Source organism: Pagrus major, chromosome 5 (assembly GCF_040436345.1).
Source record: "Pagrus major chromosome 5, Pma_NU_1.0".
In the NCBI taxonomy this organism is placed as follows: domain Eukaryota; kingdom Metazoa; phylum Chordata; class Actinopteri; order Spariformes; family Sparidae; genus Pagrus; species Pagrus major.
The window spans coordinates 36,547,175-36,566,508 of NC_133219.1; the positions used below are offsets into that span (position 1 = coordinate 36,547,175).

At 43.2% G+C, this 19,334-nt stretch overlaps 1 protein-coding gene across 1 annotated transcript in view; it reads left to right on the forward strand.

Moving 5' to 3' along the window:
• Positions 1–19,334, forward strand: part of ank1a (ankyrin 1, erythrocytic a) — a 105,036-nt gene that overhangs the window by 44,596 nt on the left and 41,106 nt on the right. Inside the window, exon 3 of the mRNA XM_073467208.1 lies at positions 8,583–8,675. Coding sequence (XP_073323309.1) covers positions 8,583–8,675 — 93 coding nt within the window. The remainder of the gene's footprint in view (positions 1–8,582; positions 8,676–19,334) is intronic.

The window sequence follows — 19,334 nt, forward strand, 5'->3', positions numbered from 1 at the left end:
TGGTGGTTCTGTCGAAGTGTTGACATCAGTCTGGGTAATCCAACCGGCTGCTCCGCTGTGCCTGTGCACGGCTCTGGGCTGGCCCCATACAAAAGAGCAGACCTGAAAAGCACCATAATGAGGCACAGGCTGAAAGAAAAGGCATGTCTCTTTCCATTTCTCTGAGCGAAAAGAAAAGAGCAACATAAAAGAATAGATGACAAGAAAGAAAGATGAAAATAAGCCTCCCAAATCCAGGTTTTTGGCCGCGCTGTCTCTTTGAGTTTATCTTTTTTTCATGCATGTGTTTTATTATGGTAATGAAACGTTGGATAAAAATAGTCTGGGATGGAAGAGCAACGGTTTTCAATGGAAAGAGGAGAAAAATAGGAGGGGAGGGGCCGAGGGTGCACCTAAATGTCATTGATAAAACACATAAAGAAATTTAAACTGGCTTCTTTCTGCCTCACACCGTCCACTTCTGTGTCTTCTCTTTCTCCTCATCTCTCCTTTCTTTTACAAAGCTTCAGTCCGAACGTCACAAGTCCCAGGGGTTCACACAAAACATGAAAACATTATTCACTCTGTGTGATGTTACAGTTCAACTTCAGAGTGCTCCGACTACAGTAAACACGCTACATCATTCAAATTTAATTGTAGCTGCCTGAAATCAAATAATTCTTTGTTGGTTCTGTCTCTTTTATCTGGTCTTCTTTTATGAACCTTCTCCTCCCCAATGAAAGATGACTCCATATTTCTAACACTAACAGGTTTAACACTAACAGGTTTTGCTGCAGCCCGACAAATGTTTACATTAAGTATAGTGGTGTCAGTGGGCACTTGTAGTCTGGCTCAGACTCCTCCACTCGCCGCCTCGACAATCCCCGAGATAAGTGCCCTCTGAGGAAGACAAGAAAAGGTTCAAACAGAGCTGAAGATCAGAGGAGGTTGTACTGTTTCTCCACATCAAAGCGCTCTGTGAGCTGTGATGTTAATCTTTCTGCTTTCACGACCTCTGACCTCCACATGTTCGGAGCAGAGGGTGGGACCAGGAGGAATCAGATTTGGTGGGAGTGTTTTCCAGTAGGCGTTGTTGAGGGACTACTCTAATGCATTTTTCTGTTTTTGCAAATGTCTTCATTGATTTTTCTTCTTTACATTGGTGTCATTACGTTGGCTAATTCGTGTAGAAACTGTTGTAATTGGGGATCAGAAGCTTCATAGTCTTTTTCATGTTGTGTTTTGTTAATCTGTCGAGCCCTTTAACTCACTTCAGTCAGGAAACGTTTTATAAAACCACCCAAACAGTCATAATCTTTCAAGAGAAAATCAATTGATTTTCTTTTTCACAAACTTAATATTTATACAAGCAGCAGATATAGAGCAACATAACATGATTCATTTGGAGTTGTGTTTGTGTCTATGCTGCAAAGGAGGCTCCAAATCCACTCCTCTTTAAGCTCTGTTTTGGTCTCCACCAACTCCTGAAGTCTCTTTTGTGACTAAATGAGCAGCGTTCACCAGGTACAGTAGTCGTTAACTTTGTCTGTCTGATGTTCAGTGCTGAGCAGGTAGTGTACAGTCAGTTTTAGAGCTTCATTTGCTGGAAACAGCCTGTTGAACCAAAAAACTGTAAAATCAAATCTAATTTGATGAGTTGCAGAGTCCTGTGGTGATTCTCTGTGGGTTTGTCACTATGACCCCTTTTGATGTGACCTATTTTGGATACTAATTTAATGTATTGTTGATATACAGACTGAGTATAGCCGCTTTAACAACACTACAAACTGTAGCTAGGGTTGGGCCATGTCTGCCGAATTAGCATATGACAATGTCTACAGTGATGGTGGTGTTCATGAATCTGAGGCAGCGTGTCCCCCTCAGTGTCGCCACTGTAGCCACCGTTGTGTCCCACCGTTGCTCTGATATGAATCTCCAACTGTCTCACCCTGCAGAGGGAACTACTGTACCTCCTGTTACCACCGACATACATCCCTGTGCCAGGTTTAAAAGCGCCCTCGTCTCTGCATCACATGTCCATAACTAAGCTTTGTTCAGCCTCATATGCATAAAACAACGTTGGCCAACTAGCCGAGGAAGCTAAGCTAAGAAAACTGTATAAAAACGGCATCACTGAGAGAAACAGCGGCCTGAAAAACAGTGACCAGCCTAATTGAGCTGGTTTAATGAGAAAATAATAAACGGGACATGGAGACGAAATGTTAGTGCACCGAGCAGCGACATACTTCTTTTCATTTCCTCTCTCCACATATCACAAACAACAACTCTTGCCCTACAGCAACTCTGAGCAGACGCGCCACTTAATTGTGCTCTCTGGTGGGAGCCTTTTGAATCACGATGTTACGACGGTCAGGGATTAGTAGTCGATGGCTGTCAGCCATCGCCGATGGACGATGGCATCGTTCATCAGCCCAACCCTAACTGTAGCCTGCATCAAGATGAATCAACATCTCTCTGGCTCTGTCTGAACCATACAGGCACCCGTAGTGTCCTGCAGGACCTCACACTGTGCACAGACGGCGGCAGAGTGGACAGTAAAGGATGAAGAGGATGACTCTGCACATGCTCACACACAAGCATGTCCCGAACAGGTAGAGCGTGAACGTGAGCCCAGTCGGAGAGTTAGACAGAGAGGAAAAACAGAGCGTAGAGGTGATAGGTGGAGGTGACTGCACCATCCTTCCCTTTCATCCCACCTGGTGGTTCCACCTGTGCCCCTCCAGAAACCACCTCTCCTCTGCTGATGGGGCTCAGGCAGGTTGCTGCTGTGCACAGAGCTGGCAGCTCTCTGCCATGCATTATTTATCAGGCTGAGATCTGCAGAGCTCTCCTGCTTCATTCTCACTCTCTTAACTCTCTCTCACTTTGGACGTCTCCTGTTCCAAACCTGCACTCATTTAAGCCTGCTTACATGTAAAACCTCTCACCCAGCTCACATTTTCAGGCAGCTGTGTTTTATTTATTTTAGTTTCTTCTTGCTGATGGGGTTACAGGATGTCTTTTTTATAATGCAGCATAGTGTTTCTTACTTATTCACAGTAGCTGAGTATCTTTCCATGCAAAGATAATGTTGCTCCATGACAATATCATAACCAGTCCAATCATCAAACCGTAGGTAAGCTACATGAAGCCCTCAGAGTGCCAAGTTTCAAATCAATAATGTATTTAGATCACTACCATTGGTTTTTACTCCATTTCTGCTGCTAACCTTTTGCAATGCAAGCAAAATAAAATTACAGAAGAAAACAATCAATCATCTGAAAGAGCACCTGATCGGGTTGGGGGAGGGGGGAGTCTCGTTGTTTCTCCTATTCCAGTACTGATTTTAAGTATCACAATACTTATTCAAATACATATTCAAAGACAGCACAAAACCTTAAATGTATTGTAAAGCACTGCTGTTCAACCTCATTAGCTTAGTGCTGACCAAATGTGTCTATAGTAGGACAGAGATTCAACACTGTATAGAATAGAATAGAATAGAATAGATATACTTTATTGATCCCAAGCTGGGAAATTGAGGAACGTACGTTGTAATAGCTCCGTATAATAATACTATGTTTACATTTTCTTGGATCAAACAGTTCCTGACTTAAATCAGGAACTATCCGATCAGATAAATTATATTTCTGAACTGTTTAAAAGGTTAAAATGTTACTGGATGCTGCTGCTTGTGTTTAGACAACATTTAATATTACAGACGATCAGCTGGAACTGATTTAGCAGAAAACGTGTTTCTGTTTCTCAAAGTAACTCATCAAGAGATGTAACAGTTTGGCATGGGCACCAAAACTCAGGTATCCTATCTGCACTGGTATTTAAAATAATATTGAAATAATGCATAATGTCTTCGTGCCAGTAGAGTCTTAACCTCTCCTGGTTTATATTTGAATGCACTTTTCTAAGCTTGTTTATAGACTTTTGTAGACACACATCTGTTTTTAGTAGAAAAAAAACAAACAAAGAATCTTAAATAAGTGATCAAAAATCATAAGGTCCTCCTGCACAAATAAAGGATAAATAAATGGTGGTAACGTCATCTCCCAGTCAAGCCGTGCCTTCAGCCATGGCTCGGCAGGCAATTCAAGATAAATGAGGAAACCAGTATAAGACTGTTCATCAGCGAGCTGGAAAGCTTCATCTTTATTAAGTCATCCATGTGAGAATATTCATGATTATCCCGATAATGAAAATTCACCACAATCAACTTAATGTGGGTGTTTTTTTTAACGCAATCTGCCATCAAGTCTTTTATTGTCTCATCCTGACTCACCGTCCATCAGTGTTTTCCTCTTTGATCGCTCTTGCAGTTGATCACATGAGGTTCACATCCGTTGGTGAGTTCCTTTAAGTTGTGTTTAAGTAAAGGACTGCAGACGAGATAAATCAGGAGCCTGATGGGATTCTGAGAACAGCTTTTTACTGTTCAGCACCTCGGTGATGATGCTGTCTTGTTATAACTCCACTTGATGTTTTTTTTTTTTTTCTCCAGGAGGTGAATAATTTAGTAGAGGTCCACTTAGTTTAGATACTGTGTCAGCATTTCACGAGGAACTAGGCAGACGTTGGCCTGGTTCGACTCGTGGCATTAGAGCTTGATTACTTGATGTATATCCTGAACTCGGGATAATGGACGGGAAGGTGGAGGCTGACGCACTGCATGACAAGAACCAACTGGACTCATGAAGAGGTGTTTTGAGGAAAGGTGCTTGGTTCTTAATGCTACGGTCATTTGTATATCACAGCTCCTCTGTAGCTTATCGTTGTCACTGCTCTCACAGAGGGAGTGTGAGTTATTGAGGCTGTGCAGGTCCATTGAGCAGCAGAGAGCTGCTCTCTCCCCGAGGACGGCTCGTTCTAATGAAAGCTCTGTGCACATACTCCGGTTCTGAAGCTCAGCAGTTCAACCAGTTAAACAGTAGTCTGTGTATACTAATCACCTCACCAGACTGTATGAAATGTGGAACATTTTTGATAAAGTTTTGTTGATTTCAAACGTCTGTCAGTCGGCCAGATGGTGGCACTAGAAGAAGCAGCGTCACATATTGTATACAGTAAACTCACTCACGTCTCTGCGTGAGTAACTGAAGGCAGGATAATCAATGTTGACATGCGTGATGTATTTTTTATGGGATATTGTTGCGGGCTGCTTTTGTATTGTGCTCCTTTTATCTGTGCATATTTATTGTTGTGTACTTAAATCTGATGGGCTGATCTGAGGTGGACTGTGATCGTCCTCTCTGGTGTTGAAAATGTGTCGTCTACAACTTCACGTCGATGCAGCGGTGTCTCTTTGTGTCACTGATGGAGAAAGGAAGAGAAAATATGGCAGTAATATACAGTATGTCAGTTTTTATGTACCATTTCATCCAGTTGAAATAGATTTTCTGAGACTCTGGTCCATTTCTCTGCTGCACCTGAGGGTCGTCCGTGTCAACATACAACAGATGATACTCGTGACCGATGAAGCACTGATGGAGCCTTGTTAGGTCATCAGTGCAACTTTCTCAGTGGATTACTCTCTACTCATTCTCCCACTCTCACACACACTCCTCTATCTTTAATTGAACCTTCCTCTGACTTGCACTCCTCTTCTCTCTTTTCAGACTCATGTCCTCACTTTTATCCTCAGCTCTGCTTCTGCGGCTGACACTGAGCTGTAAATGTTGAGCGGTAACATCCTCCAGAGTGGTTTCTACTCTAAAGGCCATCAGGGGGGGAAAGTGCATAAAGCAAACAAGAGACAAGATGATGTTTCTTTTCTCTTCTCTCTTGTGTTGGAGTTTGATGTAAAGTATAACCCAAATACCAGGAGGCTGCTGGTTAGTTGTCCAGAGACTACGAGTGTTATCCCTTTATCCCTCTAATCTACAGCGTAACGGTTTGAGTTCCCTCTGCGTTGTCTGCTCGCTGGCCCGAGGTTCCCAGAGGCTCCGCGGCAAATGTCCTGTTACTCTTATCAGCACCTCTCCCCCCTCCGCCTCCCTCCATCTCCCACCTCCACCACCTCCTCTTCCTCCTCCTCCTCCTCCCCTTCGCCCCCTCTCTCCCTGTCATCACTAGCCGTCTGCTACTTAATCCAATTATTCTTTTAAGCTGACACGCTCTGTTACTCACCGCAAACTCTGCGGACGCCGCCGCCGTGCATCACGTACACACATAAACACTGACACACACACACTCCAAATCCCCTCCACACATGCACACATCTAACACAGACAGTGTTACTGAGCAGTATCACTGCAAATAACCAAAGATGAAGGTCATGCAAAGGGCACATTCATGCTTAGAAAGTTAACAAAGGGGTCAAATGTCGCACATGTGCTACAGTCCTCTCTGGTTGTAGTCGCCCCCTTCTGCTTGTTTCATCAATTTTCGGGTGTCCTGGCAGTCTTTGGCCTCTGCTGTCACCCTCTGATTCACTGTACCCTTGAGGTGACTCCGTCTGTTTTCTGTGTGTTGTCCTCCGTTTCGCTGCTACGTGTTTACCAGCTAATGCATCTGTCTTTGCAGACACGCCACATGACACTGAAGGTCCTGCTCCCTCTTAGTGTGTTTGTGTGTGTGTTTGTGTGTGTGACTTGTATTTCTGTCCTTATGGGGATCAGATGTCCTCAGAAGCATAGCAGAAAAAGGAAGTTCCTCAGGGAAGGGGACATTTTGTCTGTTCCTCGCCTGATTTTTTTGAGGCTAGGATTTTGGTTTTCAGTTGAAATGATCCTCAGGTTACAGAAGAAGATAAAATGAATGTTTCTTCAGGATTCAGGATTAGGACTTTAGCTTTGGGGTTAAAATTTTTATTTGGGTCAGGTTTACATTAATGTGTGCTGCATCAGAACCGCTTCAGAAACTTCTTTCCCGATGACATCTTTTTGACGTCGGACCAAGCGGGGGCCGCGTCCGACCATTTCTGTAACTCATCGGAAACCACCGATCTGACCCTCACACCCACTTCATGCCACGATTGGTCAGCTGTGTGGAGGTGAAAAGGGAGCTCTCTCTGGCTCTCTTTTTCAGTCTTCACTTGACTATTTCTGGCACTTTTTCATGAGAACCACCACTGCAACACTGTGGACGCCTTCCAGGACGTGGTCGGACAACACGTCGCTCAAACGCTGTACGCCTGTATCACTTCTGTACCGCAGTTTCCTCCATCGATCAACAGTTTGTCCACTAAATGGCCCCTTTAGTCTAACATAAACATTATTTTTGCACTGTCATGGTAGGACAGCCCGCATCACTGCATCTTAAAAACACAAGTCCCGTAAAAAATTGCTGGCGCAAAGTAAACAGTAAATGTGCAGTAGCAGCCATGACAGGGTAATTAATCCCTGCGATTCTGCGATTTCAACCCCGGTGCAAATCTTGACAAGTATTTCTGCCGCAGAGGGGCAGGAGCGTCACAAAAGGAGCTGCGTGGTTGTTTTTGGTGCTGACGCGACAACAGTCAAGAGTAACAGATGGGGTTTGGAGTGTGTGTGTGTGTGTGTCTGTGTGTGTTTCTGTGTGTGTTTCTGTGTGTGTTTCAGGGTGACCAGGCCTCGAGCTGACTGTATGTGTTTGATGCTGAAACTCAACAGAGGCAGTGTGAGCAGATCTGATCAGTTACCTTCCCTCTGCGGGTCTGGAGGAAGGTGTTTGGGAGTTTGTCTGTCAGTTTTGTTGTCTGTGTGATTCACTGAGACGAGCCGACAGTCGTGGTTCCTTTCTGGGAAAATAACTCAAGTGGTTTTCTGGTTTCTGTCTGGAGCACGCAGACTTTTGCTGACAACTTTTGCTTTAATTGTTTTCAACCATTCTTGCTGCTTTTCACACCTTTTCTAACTGGTCGTCTCCACTGCTGTGTGAAGAAGGTCTCTCTGCTGTAAGACAATGCTGACACAGTCGTATGTACACTGTTTCTCTCAGTCGAAGGCCTGTCACGGCCTCCCTGTATGTTCTTTCTCTCTGTGTTACTGTGTTGGATTTATTCTCTGTGGTGTTGTTTTGTACTTCACATCCGTGGTTGCACATTTTCTATATGTTGAATTCTGGGTAAGTACACTACATCTTGTGTCCACAAGCGTGACGTAGAGGAATCACTCCAGTGTTTGTAGGTTGCAGCTTTTCCACAGCGACACAGCCGACCCATCCGTGAGTCACACGCCATCTACACCAGATCCTCCTCCTTCAATCGCCATCAGTGTGGCGCCGCCCGGCGCTCGTCACTGTATGTGTGATGCCCCTCGTGTCGTGCCACATCGTGCTTTCACTCTCATCCTACCACTCATCCTAACCTGACCTGTTTCCCACAGGGAGAGTTTTTTTTCTGGTGGGAGGGAAGGGTTGGGTTGGGCGGGGTCGGGGTCGGGGTGGGGTAGTTCCTCTTCCTGCTCTCTTCCTCCTCCCCCTCCCTCCCCCACCTTGTTTTCTACCTGTGTCTCAATATAATGTTCTTCTTTAAATCTCTCTCATTTCCTTGCCATTGTTTTTTGTCCGCCCTTCCTCCTCCCTCCTCCTCCCCCTCTCCTGTCTTCTCCATCCCTCTGCTTCTCACTGTTGCGATTAACTGGGCTCTGTCTTTATGTCGTATGTTCTTTTAGGCCCACGCCGTGCATCGCTGGCTAATCGATCAGGACAGTAGTGTGAGCTCTGAGATGCCGGATGGCCAAGGAGTATGGCACTATGATGATGAAGTAAATATCTGCAACACGTATATCTGGCTTTTTCCTATTTCTATATATCTCTATGTATATATATATATATATTCTGTATTTATGACCATCCTGTATCTGTCACTTAAAGTGTGTGTCACTATTGTTGCTCTGCTGTTGTTGTTGTTTTTATCTTTATCTCTCTTGTTTTTGTTGTGTGTTGCTTTATGGTATTGTAGTTCTGGTTCCTTTGACTTTCTAGTGTTGCTGTTGTGCTGTGAGCTGATTCAGTCAGGTGTCGTGGGATCAGGCTGGAGCTTTTTTCTTTGTTCCCGTCCTTGCTTGACGTATTGTACTAACTTTGCTGATATTTTTTAATTTTCCGTTTGGTTGTTTTTTCTTTTGCGTTTCACATTTTTAAAATATAACATGAGTGTGTATCTGTTATCGATATTAACATCTTTATCAGTGTCTGTGATTTCTCTGAAATTATTGTTCTCAAGCAGAGCATATTACATGGCAAAGAGTCCACGGGCAAAATATAGATTTGATATATATTTCCTATCGGCTCGATACGAGTTTTTATAGCACGTCTGCGTTTTTTGCTTCCACACAAAGTAGCTCGCACCACACAGGCTCACAGTAGTGATAATAGACTACAATCCAAGTATTTTTCCTGTGGGTTCTTCTGATTTATAAAATATGCTTGTGTCATCTGTACCACTGTGTTCGTGTTTAGGATTAAATCAAGGTGTGTGTGTGTGAGAGAGAGAGAGGGAGAAGGAAAGAGAAGGTGTGTGTGTGAGGGATATGTGTGTGTTCTGGGGTTTTAATCTTATCAGTGTGTTTGTGTGCATGCTTTATTTCCGTCTGTGCATGGCTTCACTCTCTGTGTTAGTACTAGATATGATTTGATGTCCGTCTGTGACTCCGTCTGTGCTTCCGTCTGTGTTTGTGTGTCTTCCATTGTGGTGTTCGTGCTGTAGATGTTGTGGTGCAGCCTGCCTTTTGCCCCGTGCCTCTGAGGTGTCAGTGTTGTGTTTGTGTATTGTGGCTGTAGCTTCACTCCTGTGTCAACTGTTTGTCATGTGCTGTGCTTGTGTTCTGTCTGGTTTTTATCTGTTTAAACAGTCAGGGATAGGTTTGCCAAACGTTTTATTGCACCTTCCTCGTGCAGTAGATGATCTTGAATCCATTTGCACTCAGTGTGGAGGAGAGATTATCTAAGTGCAATAAGGCTGCTGGGAAACTTGTCCCAGACGACTCTTGCCCATGATGATTTCCCCTCAATCCTAGCCTCCCCCCTCCTTTTGCTCTCATGTCAAATTCCTGAACCTACTCTCCAAATCTCCATATTGCTCCCAAACTCTCTGGAGCATCATTAGCTTAACCTTTATTGAACCTGATTTAAGCTGACAAAGCAAACCATTTGGGAAGTGCAGAGACATAAAAACAAAAGATAGGGTGAACACATTGATCACAAAATGAAGGTTACACATGCAGGGCGACCACGTTTTTCTCTGGTCATTTGCCCAAACACACAACAATATGGAGTATTGTCTTTCCCTCGGTGATGCTCTTGAATGCGTGTGCATTGAGCAATTGTATTTTTTCCTTTTTGCTTTTGAATTTACCTTTTGTGTGAATGAGTGAAAGAAGATGATTTTATTTGTTTGTCTTTAGCCGTCAGGTAGGACTCTGTACGCCATCCCAGAACTAAAGATTGGGTGCAGCTGGGACTAAAGACCCAGTTTAATAGGAACCAGCTGATGGTTTACAAATCACATAAATGATTAGAAGTCAGAAAAGGGAGAATAGAAATAGATACAGATGGAGTACGGTGATTGGTGGATGGGAGCAGAGGTATGCAAACACCTTGTATGTCCCACAGTACAGAGACAGGGAGGACGAGTGGTGCAGTGAAGAGCCCGGTCCCTCTCACTGGCCCTCAGCCAACACAGCAGTGGAAAACAACAGCAGCATAAACCAAATCCCTGCAACAGGGTGTCCGTTTCCTCAACTAGTGTTTACTCCAGAGTAAATCAGTGTCCTCCTCTGCCCGCAGCCCTCAGCCTCTTCCTTAACTGCCCCGGTCCTGCATCTTATTTGATTCAGTCTATAAAAATGCATTGTTCTTTCTTGTAGATCTGAAAATTATGGCAAAATTGATTAAAATAGGTACAACAGAGAAATAAACACAAGCGGTCAGACGATTATATGCAAGTCGACAGTTTAGCCTGATTATCTCTTTTAAGTAAAGCCGTAAGTGACTGCACCTGTAAAGCATGAGCACAAGAAACCTGTGTATCGACAGCTCACTCCAGCACTTACAGTCGATGAAAGTTGAACCAGTTAGTTGATAAAAACAGCTTGGATGTATAAAAAGAATTGGATCGGACGTTGCCAGTCAGCCGTGCTGCCAATTAGTGCCGGCAGCCAACCACTGCAACCGAAATATCATACATAGACCGACAGTATAAGAGACATGTCTGTTATATCAGCTCAGTTACTCCGTTAACTGAGAACTCTTTGTCTTCAAAATAAGGTTATGTATTTATAAAACCTTTTGTTAATATGCGCTAAGTCATACCATTGTAAAGTCTTCAGGCCAAGCAAACGAGGAAGGTTTATGCACTTTGGATGCCAGCTTGGATTTCTCAATCTAATTAATTTAAATCATCCACGTTAAAACTGTAATGGACGTTTACAACGGACAGTTTGGGTGATTTTCTTTGCGGTTAGCTTTTATTTTAATTTTCCAGCGAACGTGCCCTACTTTGGGATCCTGCTTGTCTGACCGCTCGTGTTTGTCACAAGGGATGCACAAAATAGATTTTTTTCAGCAGATACAGATTATAACTGATTATTTATTACCAGCTTCTCACAGCTGATACCAATAAGATAACCAAGAAGTTCCTAACCTGTAGTTTATGCACACCTGAGGGTAAGAAAAAACTAAGATGTCGTGAGTAAAGATGGATGATTTATTATTTTTAAAGCTGTAATAAGATTTGTTGTCTTATAACATTAAGACTTTGCCCTCCTCTCAGAGCCCTTACATGTAATTAAAATTGCAGTCAAGTTGTCTTCTTCTGTAAGTGTAAAAAAAAGTGGCCACACCGCCGCCGACATGTTAGATCGTCTTCTTCTTCTTCTCTGTGTTTATTGGTGGATCACAAACCAACTTTAAAGGTGCATACTGCCAACTACTGTATCAGAGTGTGTAGATACTACGCTTATCAAGTCAATAAAAGCGTTTGGCTCTATTTATTAGCTATAATTCCATCATTAGCCAGAAGCTAATAATATAAATTTCCCATTATCAGCCTGATGTACATTGTGCATCCCTATTTGTTATCCTAGTTTTAACAAAGTTGCAGAATTCATAGATATCAGCAATTAATATGCTGAAAACAATCTTCCAGAGGCGAGGAAAATAAAACCCTGGAAGAAATATTGCTTGATTTTATTATTCTGAGCTGTCAGAGCCGAGTGAGTCCACAAGCATTTTAAATCATGCAGATAGGTTAGTCAGCAGCTCGGTGACATTAAGCTCTTGGCCGTCCTCAAACCGCCCCACAAACCATGACTCTTTCCCTGAGGGCTGATAAATTTACACCAAAATCTAACGCTTCATTAAAGCCTCCCCGCCCCACCCAACACCCTCCTGTAAGGATTGTGACATGTCAGAGGTCTGTGTAGCGGCCCCGTCCCCTTTGCCACCAATAATGTTTAGTGGGCCTGGAGAATATCCCTTATCATCCCGCAGCTCTAATTACCCCTCAGTGAGTCCTTGGAGACAGATGCTCAGGGAGCCAAGCCCCATTCGTCACAGTCCGGCTGCGTGGCAGACTCAATATGAAAAAAAAAGCAAACTGTCACACTCTGCACTGTCACATAAATTCTCCCCCCATCTCAGTTTCTTTTTTCCAGCTGCTCCCCAGCCCCACTGTAGATGCAGACTACATTAGGGAAACCCATTCATGTCCAGCCACCAGCAGTTGGCTGTAATTTGTTTCGGCTAGGGGGGCAGAGTTTAATTTACATGTGAAAGGCCACGGCGTATTCAAATATTGTAACTCTCATTTTTGTCCCAGGGTTATTGATACCAGCTTCACAGAATTCAGATTAAAGGTAAAGGGGGGGGGGTGGGGGGTTTACTGCTATTGTGCAAAACCTGCAGAAGTCTTGTAATAATGTCTCAGTTGGCCAGATACCAACTTCAGGACGAGGACAGGAGAGCAGGATTCTCCCTCATCTCGCTGACCCATTAAGAACTGATCTTTTCTGGCTTTTGCAACAGTGAGACGCCTCATGGGAACAATCTGGCCCACAAAGAAAAACTTTCAATGGAGCCATCCCAAGAAACTCTTAACCTAAACAGCTTTATAATGCAAACCACACCTACAGGAACAGGTTCACTACACAGGGCTGAAAAAGACATTTTACACAAATATAAATGTATAAATGGGACTTAACACAAGGCTGAAATGAAAAATGTGATACCTTTGTTATACGCGGGGCACTGGATCATGAAAGATGGATATTTCAAGTTCAAATGGAACAGAAATAAACTTATTTTATCTCGAAACAATGTAAAGACACACTGAACCTCCCGTTTCTCATTATTCACAAGAATTTAAGAAAGCCACGTTGAGATTTTCTCACCTTTTAAACCTTTTTACTTTTTGTCCCCTGTGACCCTGAACTCCACCTTACTCACCAACTTTTTCTACACTTGTGATCTATTTAATTTATCTTAATTAATATTTGCATTATTTCCCCACAAGTGTGACTTGTGTTCTGTTACTCACTGTTTTGAAACAGCACAGTTTCGATTCTAATCTTTAGCCACGTTTGTTTTCATCAGTTTGATTTTTTTGTGTGTTTTAACTTGACAGAAGAAAAGAGAGAAAGAGAGAGAGAGAGAGAGAAACGACAATCAATGTGCATGCATGCGTGCATGTGCATGTGTTTAAGGTGAATGCGCAGAGTGCATGGTAAAGGTGCAAGTATACTCCAAAAGAAGTGCTGGTCGAAAAGTCTGAGAGCTTTAGAAAACTCTTTGCAATGGACAAATCTTTCATGCCCCACTTTCTGCTGAGACGTGCACAGTTCCAGGTCCTCCAGACGTTACAGGTATTTCTTCAGCGTTTAGTAGTGATGATGACGGGTCGACTGTCTGAGAGTGGAGAGCAGGAGTCAAACAACAAAATCTTAACAATAGCCAGGACAGATCTGCTCAGACAGACTCTAAACTTGGGCTAAACCTGCACAGCTGATGTTCCACAAGAACAAGAAAAACAAATATATTACAGGTGCAGGAAGCTCAGATTTCATAATTTTCTGTGTGATTATCAACAGTTAAAGTCGGCTACAGACTCACTTTCTCTTTAACAAAAACCTCAAGAGCATTTAAGCATCTTTTTTGGCATAATAGTATTTCATTTTCATGCTTCCCACCATCATTAAGACCTCAAACGAAGGGTGTTAGTAGTTTAATAGTAGCAGTTAATTAGAGTGCAGCTCACCACAACCAGGAGTGAAGAGTTGATATAAAGTAAATGTCATGTTGAGTGTTGACATAAACCTTGATGACAACTGCTTAAATATGATTCTCCTGCAGAAGGAGGAAAAATAAAAGATCAGTACAGATTGTAATCAATGAAATTATTTTAGTGATACACGTATATTGCTTTAAAATAGCATAAACAGCTTTGCCTCCCCACATGGTCGGACGATGCGTTGCACGACCTTGTTCAGTTTGAGTATACCGCTGCCTGGACTGTACGCCTGCATTAGGGAAGGTTGCTGCGTGCATATGTGTGTTGAACGTGAGCGAGCGTGTGTGTTATGCACCTGCATGTACTGCACTGTAGGTGAATGTGTGTGTGTTGACGCGTGAGTGTGTCTGTGTATTTGCGAGTGTGTGTCTGAATCTGTATCTGCGTGAGGCAGCATTAGGCGATGGAATAATTGAAGTCACTTATATAATCTCTCTTTCGACTGCCCTTGCCCTGACTGATGAGAGCATCTCCGTTAATTGCTTAAATTTAATATTTATAAACACGTCAATCTCGGCTGCAGCAGGCAGCTCAGCGTCGGGGCCCCTGAGGCAGCAGATATTAACTGTTCAAGTGGAAAACAGCACGATAGATACATCAAATATGTATTTGTTTGCTGTCCATACATTGAGCTGTGTACGGGTCCCTCTTTGCTGCAGGCAGCCCGCTCTGAAGCCGCTTCAGTGTAGATAACATGATGATGGAGGGTGTGTGCAACAGAGCGGGGAGGGCGTGAGAGAGAAATCAGGGTCTGACTCAGCAAAGCTGTGCGGATGAAGATGCCATCATTCTGTCAACAAGACTGTGAGAGAAGATACTGTATGTATACATCCACTGCAGAACGCGTTCAAAGGGAAGCTCCCCAGGCGCATTTATTTATCATCACAGCTGACACCTTTCCCAAGACGTCCTCCCTTCTTTCAGCTGTGCCCTGTACCTCGTCGCTCTTTCCATCCATCTCCTCTTTCATAATTTCAGTCCGGGCCTGTTTCCTTCCTTCCGCTCCTCATGGTGAGAAATGAGACCAGTGCTGCACCGAGACAGGCCGAAATAAATGTTTGGAAATGCTTCTGTCCCCCTAACAAATGGTACTAACAAGCTGTAAGCTGACATAGACAGATTTAAGACCTTGTGCTAAACTATATAACGCAGGAAGGCAAAGGATCCATAGGGCGCCATATAAAGATTACAGCTGCTGTCTAATGGGAGACTACGTTGAGATATGAGAGGTGGAGCAGTCATTTCCTGATTTTAGCTCATCACTGATGTTTCTCTGTGGGCATGCACTTGGGCTGATAAGTCAGCAGAAGTGCAGAACAGAAATGTCTTCTGATTAAAAGACAGCACTTTGGGAATATCACTGAATATATGAAAAAAAGTAGTATAAAGTGTTTTGTGGCTCCAGAAGAAGCTGCATGTCATCTGATAAATTACCTCCGCTGATGTCACTTGGTGGCCTAGTTGCATTGTGGGTAATGTAGGCCCCAGGTCTCAAAAAGTAGTCCACTGGTCTAGCGTTACATTCCTACAACAGTTTATCATTATGGACAATACAGCAGAACCATATGTATCGCCTTTTTTATATATGCATTCTTCCTCCTTTCCAAAACATGTTGCCTACATTACCCACAATGCAACTGAGCCACTGAGTGACATCACTGGAGGCCGTTTAAAAGATTACATGCAGCTTTTAAATATCTAATCTGCAGTGTAGCTATAATAAAGTTCAACAGCACAAGATGTTTTACCTTCTTGAGATCAACCATTGATCAGATGTCGGCGATCATTGAAGAGTTTCAGTGTAAAGGAGCCGAATTCCTCTAATTTCTCCTCTGATGTGGGATTTTCTCAACAATGCAGTGTAACACAAATGTTTCTACCACCATCAGTGTTACCGTGGTCACATACTGAACTCGATGATTGTTATCTAAAACTTTGTAATGATCATTTGAGATGATTTGTAACAGTGAAACCGTTGGGACATTTTTCTTTTCGGGCACTTCTTCCTCAGTACAGTTTTATTCTCTTTGGACTCTTAATAGAATCGCATTACGTCCCACTTTAACAGAGTCAATGTCGACGGTGGCAAGATGAGTTTGTATCTCGTAGTTTCAAGGAAAAGTATATTACGTCTGAATAGAGTCTCCAAACTTGGGCGCACTTCAGCTCTGTGTCTATTAACCAGACTGATTGAATTATGGTCTGGGCTGCTTGGATCCTGTCTGGTGCTGACTCAAGCCCGGTTGTGACTGATGGTTTTGGAGCCTTTTGTTTTAAATAATGGAGTCTGTGTTCTCAGCGAGGGCTCAGAAACTGCGTTCATACGAGAGAGGAGAGCTGCAGCGACAGTTTCTGTGCTCTTCCTCTCTCCTCCTGCACATCTTCACTCTGTATTTCCCCATCGCTACCTCTGCACTTATGAAGATAAATGGGCGCCCGGCCCTGCGCTGACATATCGCCGCTGTCATTCTTCTCTATTGCCTTCATCTTTTTCTGCTCTCCTCCCTCGCCTGAGCATTTCTAACTCCCTGTTTTTGTCTTCCACAGGTCAGTCTGGCTTTGTCACGTTGAGGCGCATGTGCATTTGCTGAGGCGTCTTTATGTGCTGTATGTATGAAAACACATGTATATACGGGAGTGAGCCGGGAAAACGTGCGCTCCGACATGTGATATGTGATCTGTCTGCGAGGTGAGGGCAGTACTAACACTCTGCTCCTGTTAATGCTCAGTTAAAGCGCTCTGCTGTCAGTTCAAGCTTAATGTAGCTTGTGAAGAAGAGCTGAAGCACAGGATAAGGAGTTGAAAGTGTGTGTGTATTTATGTGTGTGTGTCAGTTTTGTGCCAGAGCTGCAGTAATCAGCCCGACCCAACCCAGACTCTCTTTGAAGCAGCTGCAGGCTGATACTGCAGAGCCCCTCACTGCCACTAGAGGGCCGTTATACTAATTTGTAATATTACAAGCTCACAAAGAAGCCAACAGTATATTTTATATAATTATATTTCATAATCAGGTTCTTCAGAAGTTTTGTCCTGGGGGTTTCTGTTTTTCTCTACATTCATCTTGTCCCTGGTGCCGCTGTGTTTTCCTTCCATAGACTATATATATATAAATATATCACACGGCGGCCATTTTCCTCTGATGTCACACTCAGGGTGGGAAGCTCAAATGTCGTATAAAAGTAAGGAATCTGACAAATCTGTTATCATTTCACCACTTTCTGATTGATCAGCAACGGAAAAGATCATTTATAGTGAAAATCCAGAGGGACATCAGGCCGTATTTCAAGGTAAAACTACGTATTTGTCGAGCCATTACCTAACATGAGCATTCAACCACTTCCGAGCTAACATTACTGTTTGATTGGATCCAGTTTTATGTATGATGAACACAAAAACCATAAAGCCATGGGGAACAAATCCTGTGGACAGGGGGAACAGACACAGGGACTCAGGAGACACAGACAAACCAATAAATAGTCAGCAAAAACACAGGCTTAAATACACAGGAGCTGATTAACTATGAAACAGGGGTTTACAGAAAAAGGGTGGGAAAAAGACAAAGACAGGAAGTGGAAAGTAAAACATAACACACAAGGATAAAATCTACAAAATAAAACAGGAACCAGCTAAACAAAAAAAACCAAACCAGGACACCAGTGCACGTTTAGGCTCGAATAAATGTGTCGAGGATCTGCGTTGATTTTTTTCAGAAGGAATTTACACCTTTCCTATTGTTATGTGACACTTTAAAAAGGTAATATTAGCTAAGAAATGGTTAAATGTTCACGGAAGGTGAAATCTGGCCTTGTTGTCCCTCCGGATTTTCACTGACTATTGTCCTTTTCAGCTCTGATCTGTTAGGAAGCGATGAATTTATAATGATTTGTCAGATTTCCTTCTGTTTACAGGACTTGCAACCAGGAACACAGCAGCACTACCCTGAGTGTGACATCAGAGGAAAATGGCCGCCATGTGAATATGGTCTATCTTTTTGTTGTTTGTTTTTGTTGATGTCCCTTTTTATTATTCGTAAACCATGAATTGTTGTGAGATGCAGTGCGAACAGGGGCCAGACGAGGGCCGAGAGTGTGACAGGTTGAAGAAAGACAGCTGACAGACCATCAGTGTTTGTGTTGATTCCTCCCCCACCTTTTCAAGTCTAAGTCTCTGTTCTCTGAGGCATCAGGACACGGGCAATAAACCACCACAAGCAGCACACGTGGACAGCTGTAGGCCCTTTATCCTGCCAACAAGAGGGGCTCGACTCGGGGTGCAGAGGGCACGTCTGTCCCAAACCTAAATCAACTCTGTTACAAAAACCGGAGTGTGGCCCGTGCTTTATAATGACCTGCAGCCTCCCTGAGCCACATACTGTGAGAGTTAGTGAGCCTCTGTAGGAGTTATTATAGTATACCAGCGTGCACCTTTCCACAACCTGCAGGCCCAGTGACTTTATTTGTCCCATGTTCCTCGTCTCACCCAAATAGCTGAGGTAGAATCAAAATATTAGGCTTAGATCATAATTAAGTTTTTTTAGGTTTCAGAACTTAGTCACTTAAATAATTTTTAATTTCAGAAGTTTAACTACAGGACATGAGACGACTCCAGACTAACTCTTCACACTGGTTACACTGGTGCACCTAACTTTTTATTTAAGGTGCACCCAATAACACATTTTAATTTAATTTCTTAACATCAACCTGATTTTTAACAGGAATAAAGGTGCAAATACATGTTCTTCTTCATTTAAATCACAGCAAGCTCAACAAGAAATCGCTCAAAATAATCTGCTAAATTTCAGGCGCACCAGTGGAAATGTTTAATCGCACCTGACACATATTTTTGGGTGCATGTGTGACCATAAAAGGTGCACCCTGGAGCCCTGTGAGATGTCTCCTAAAAGTCCATTCTCAGTGTCTGTGCAGTTTTCAAGTTTCCACATCACACTTGTGCAAGTTGTTTACTGAACCACGACTGGCTTCCACACTGGTCTCAAAATCTGGCTCATACATGCACATGTTGAACTCAGATTTAAGGTTAGCACAAAGAAACTTCACAGGATGGATGTTAAACAGTCTTCAACCTTGACAATCTTCATGTACGTCACTCTGCACAGTAAAGTTCGAACATCCAAGTA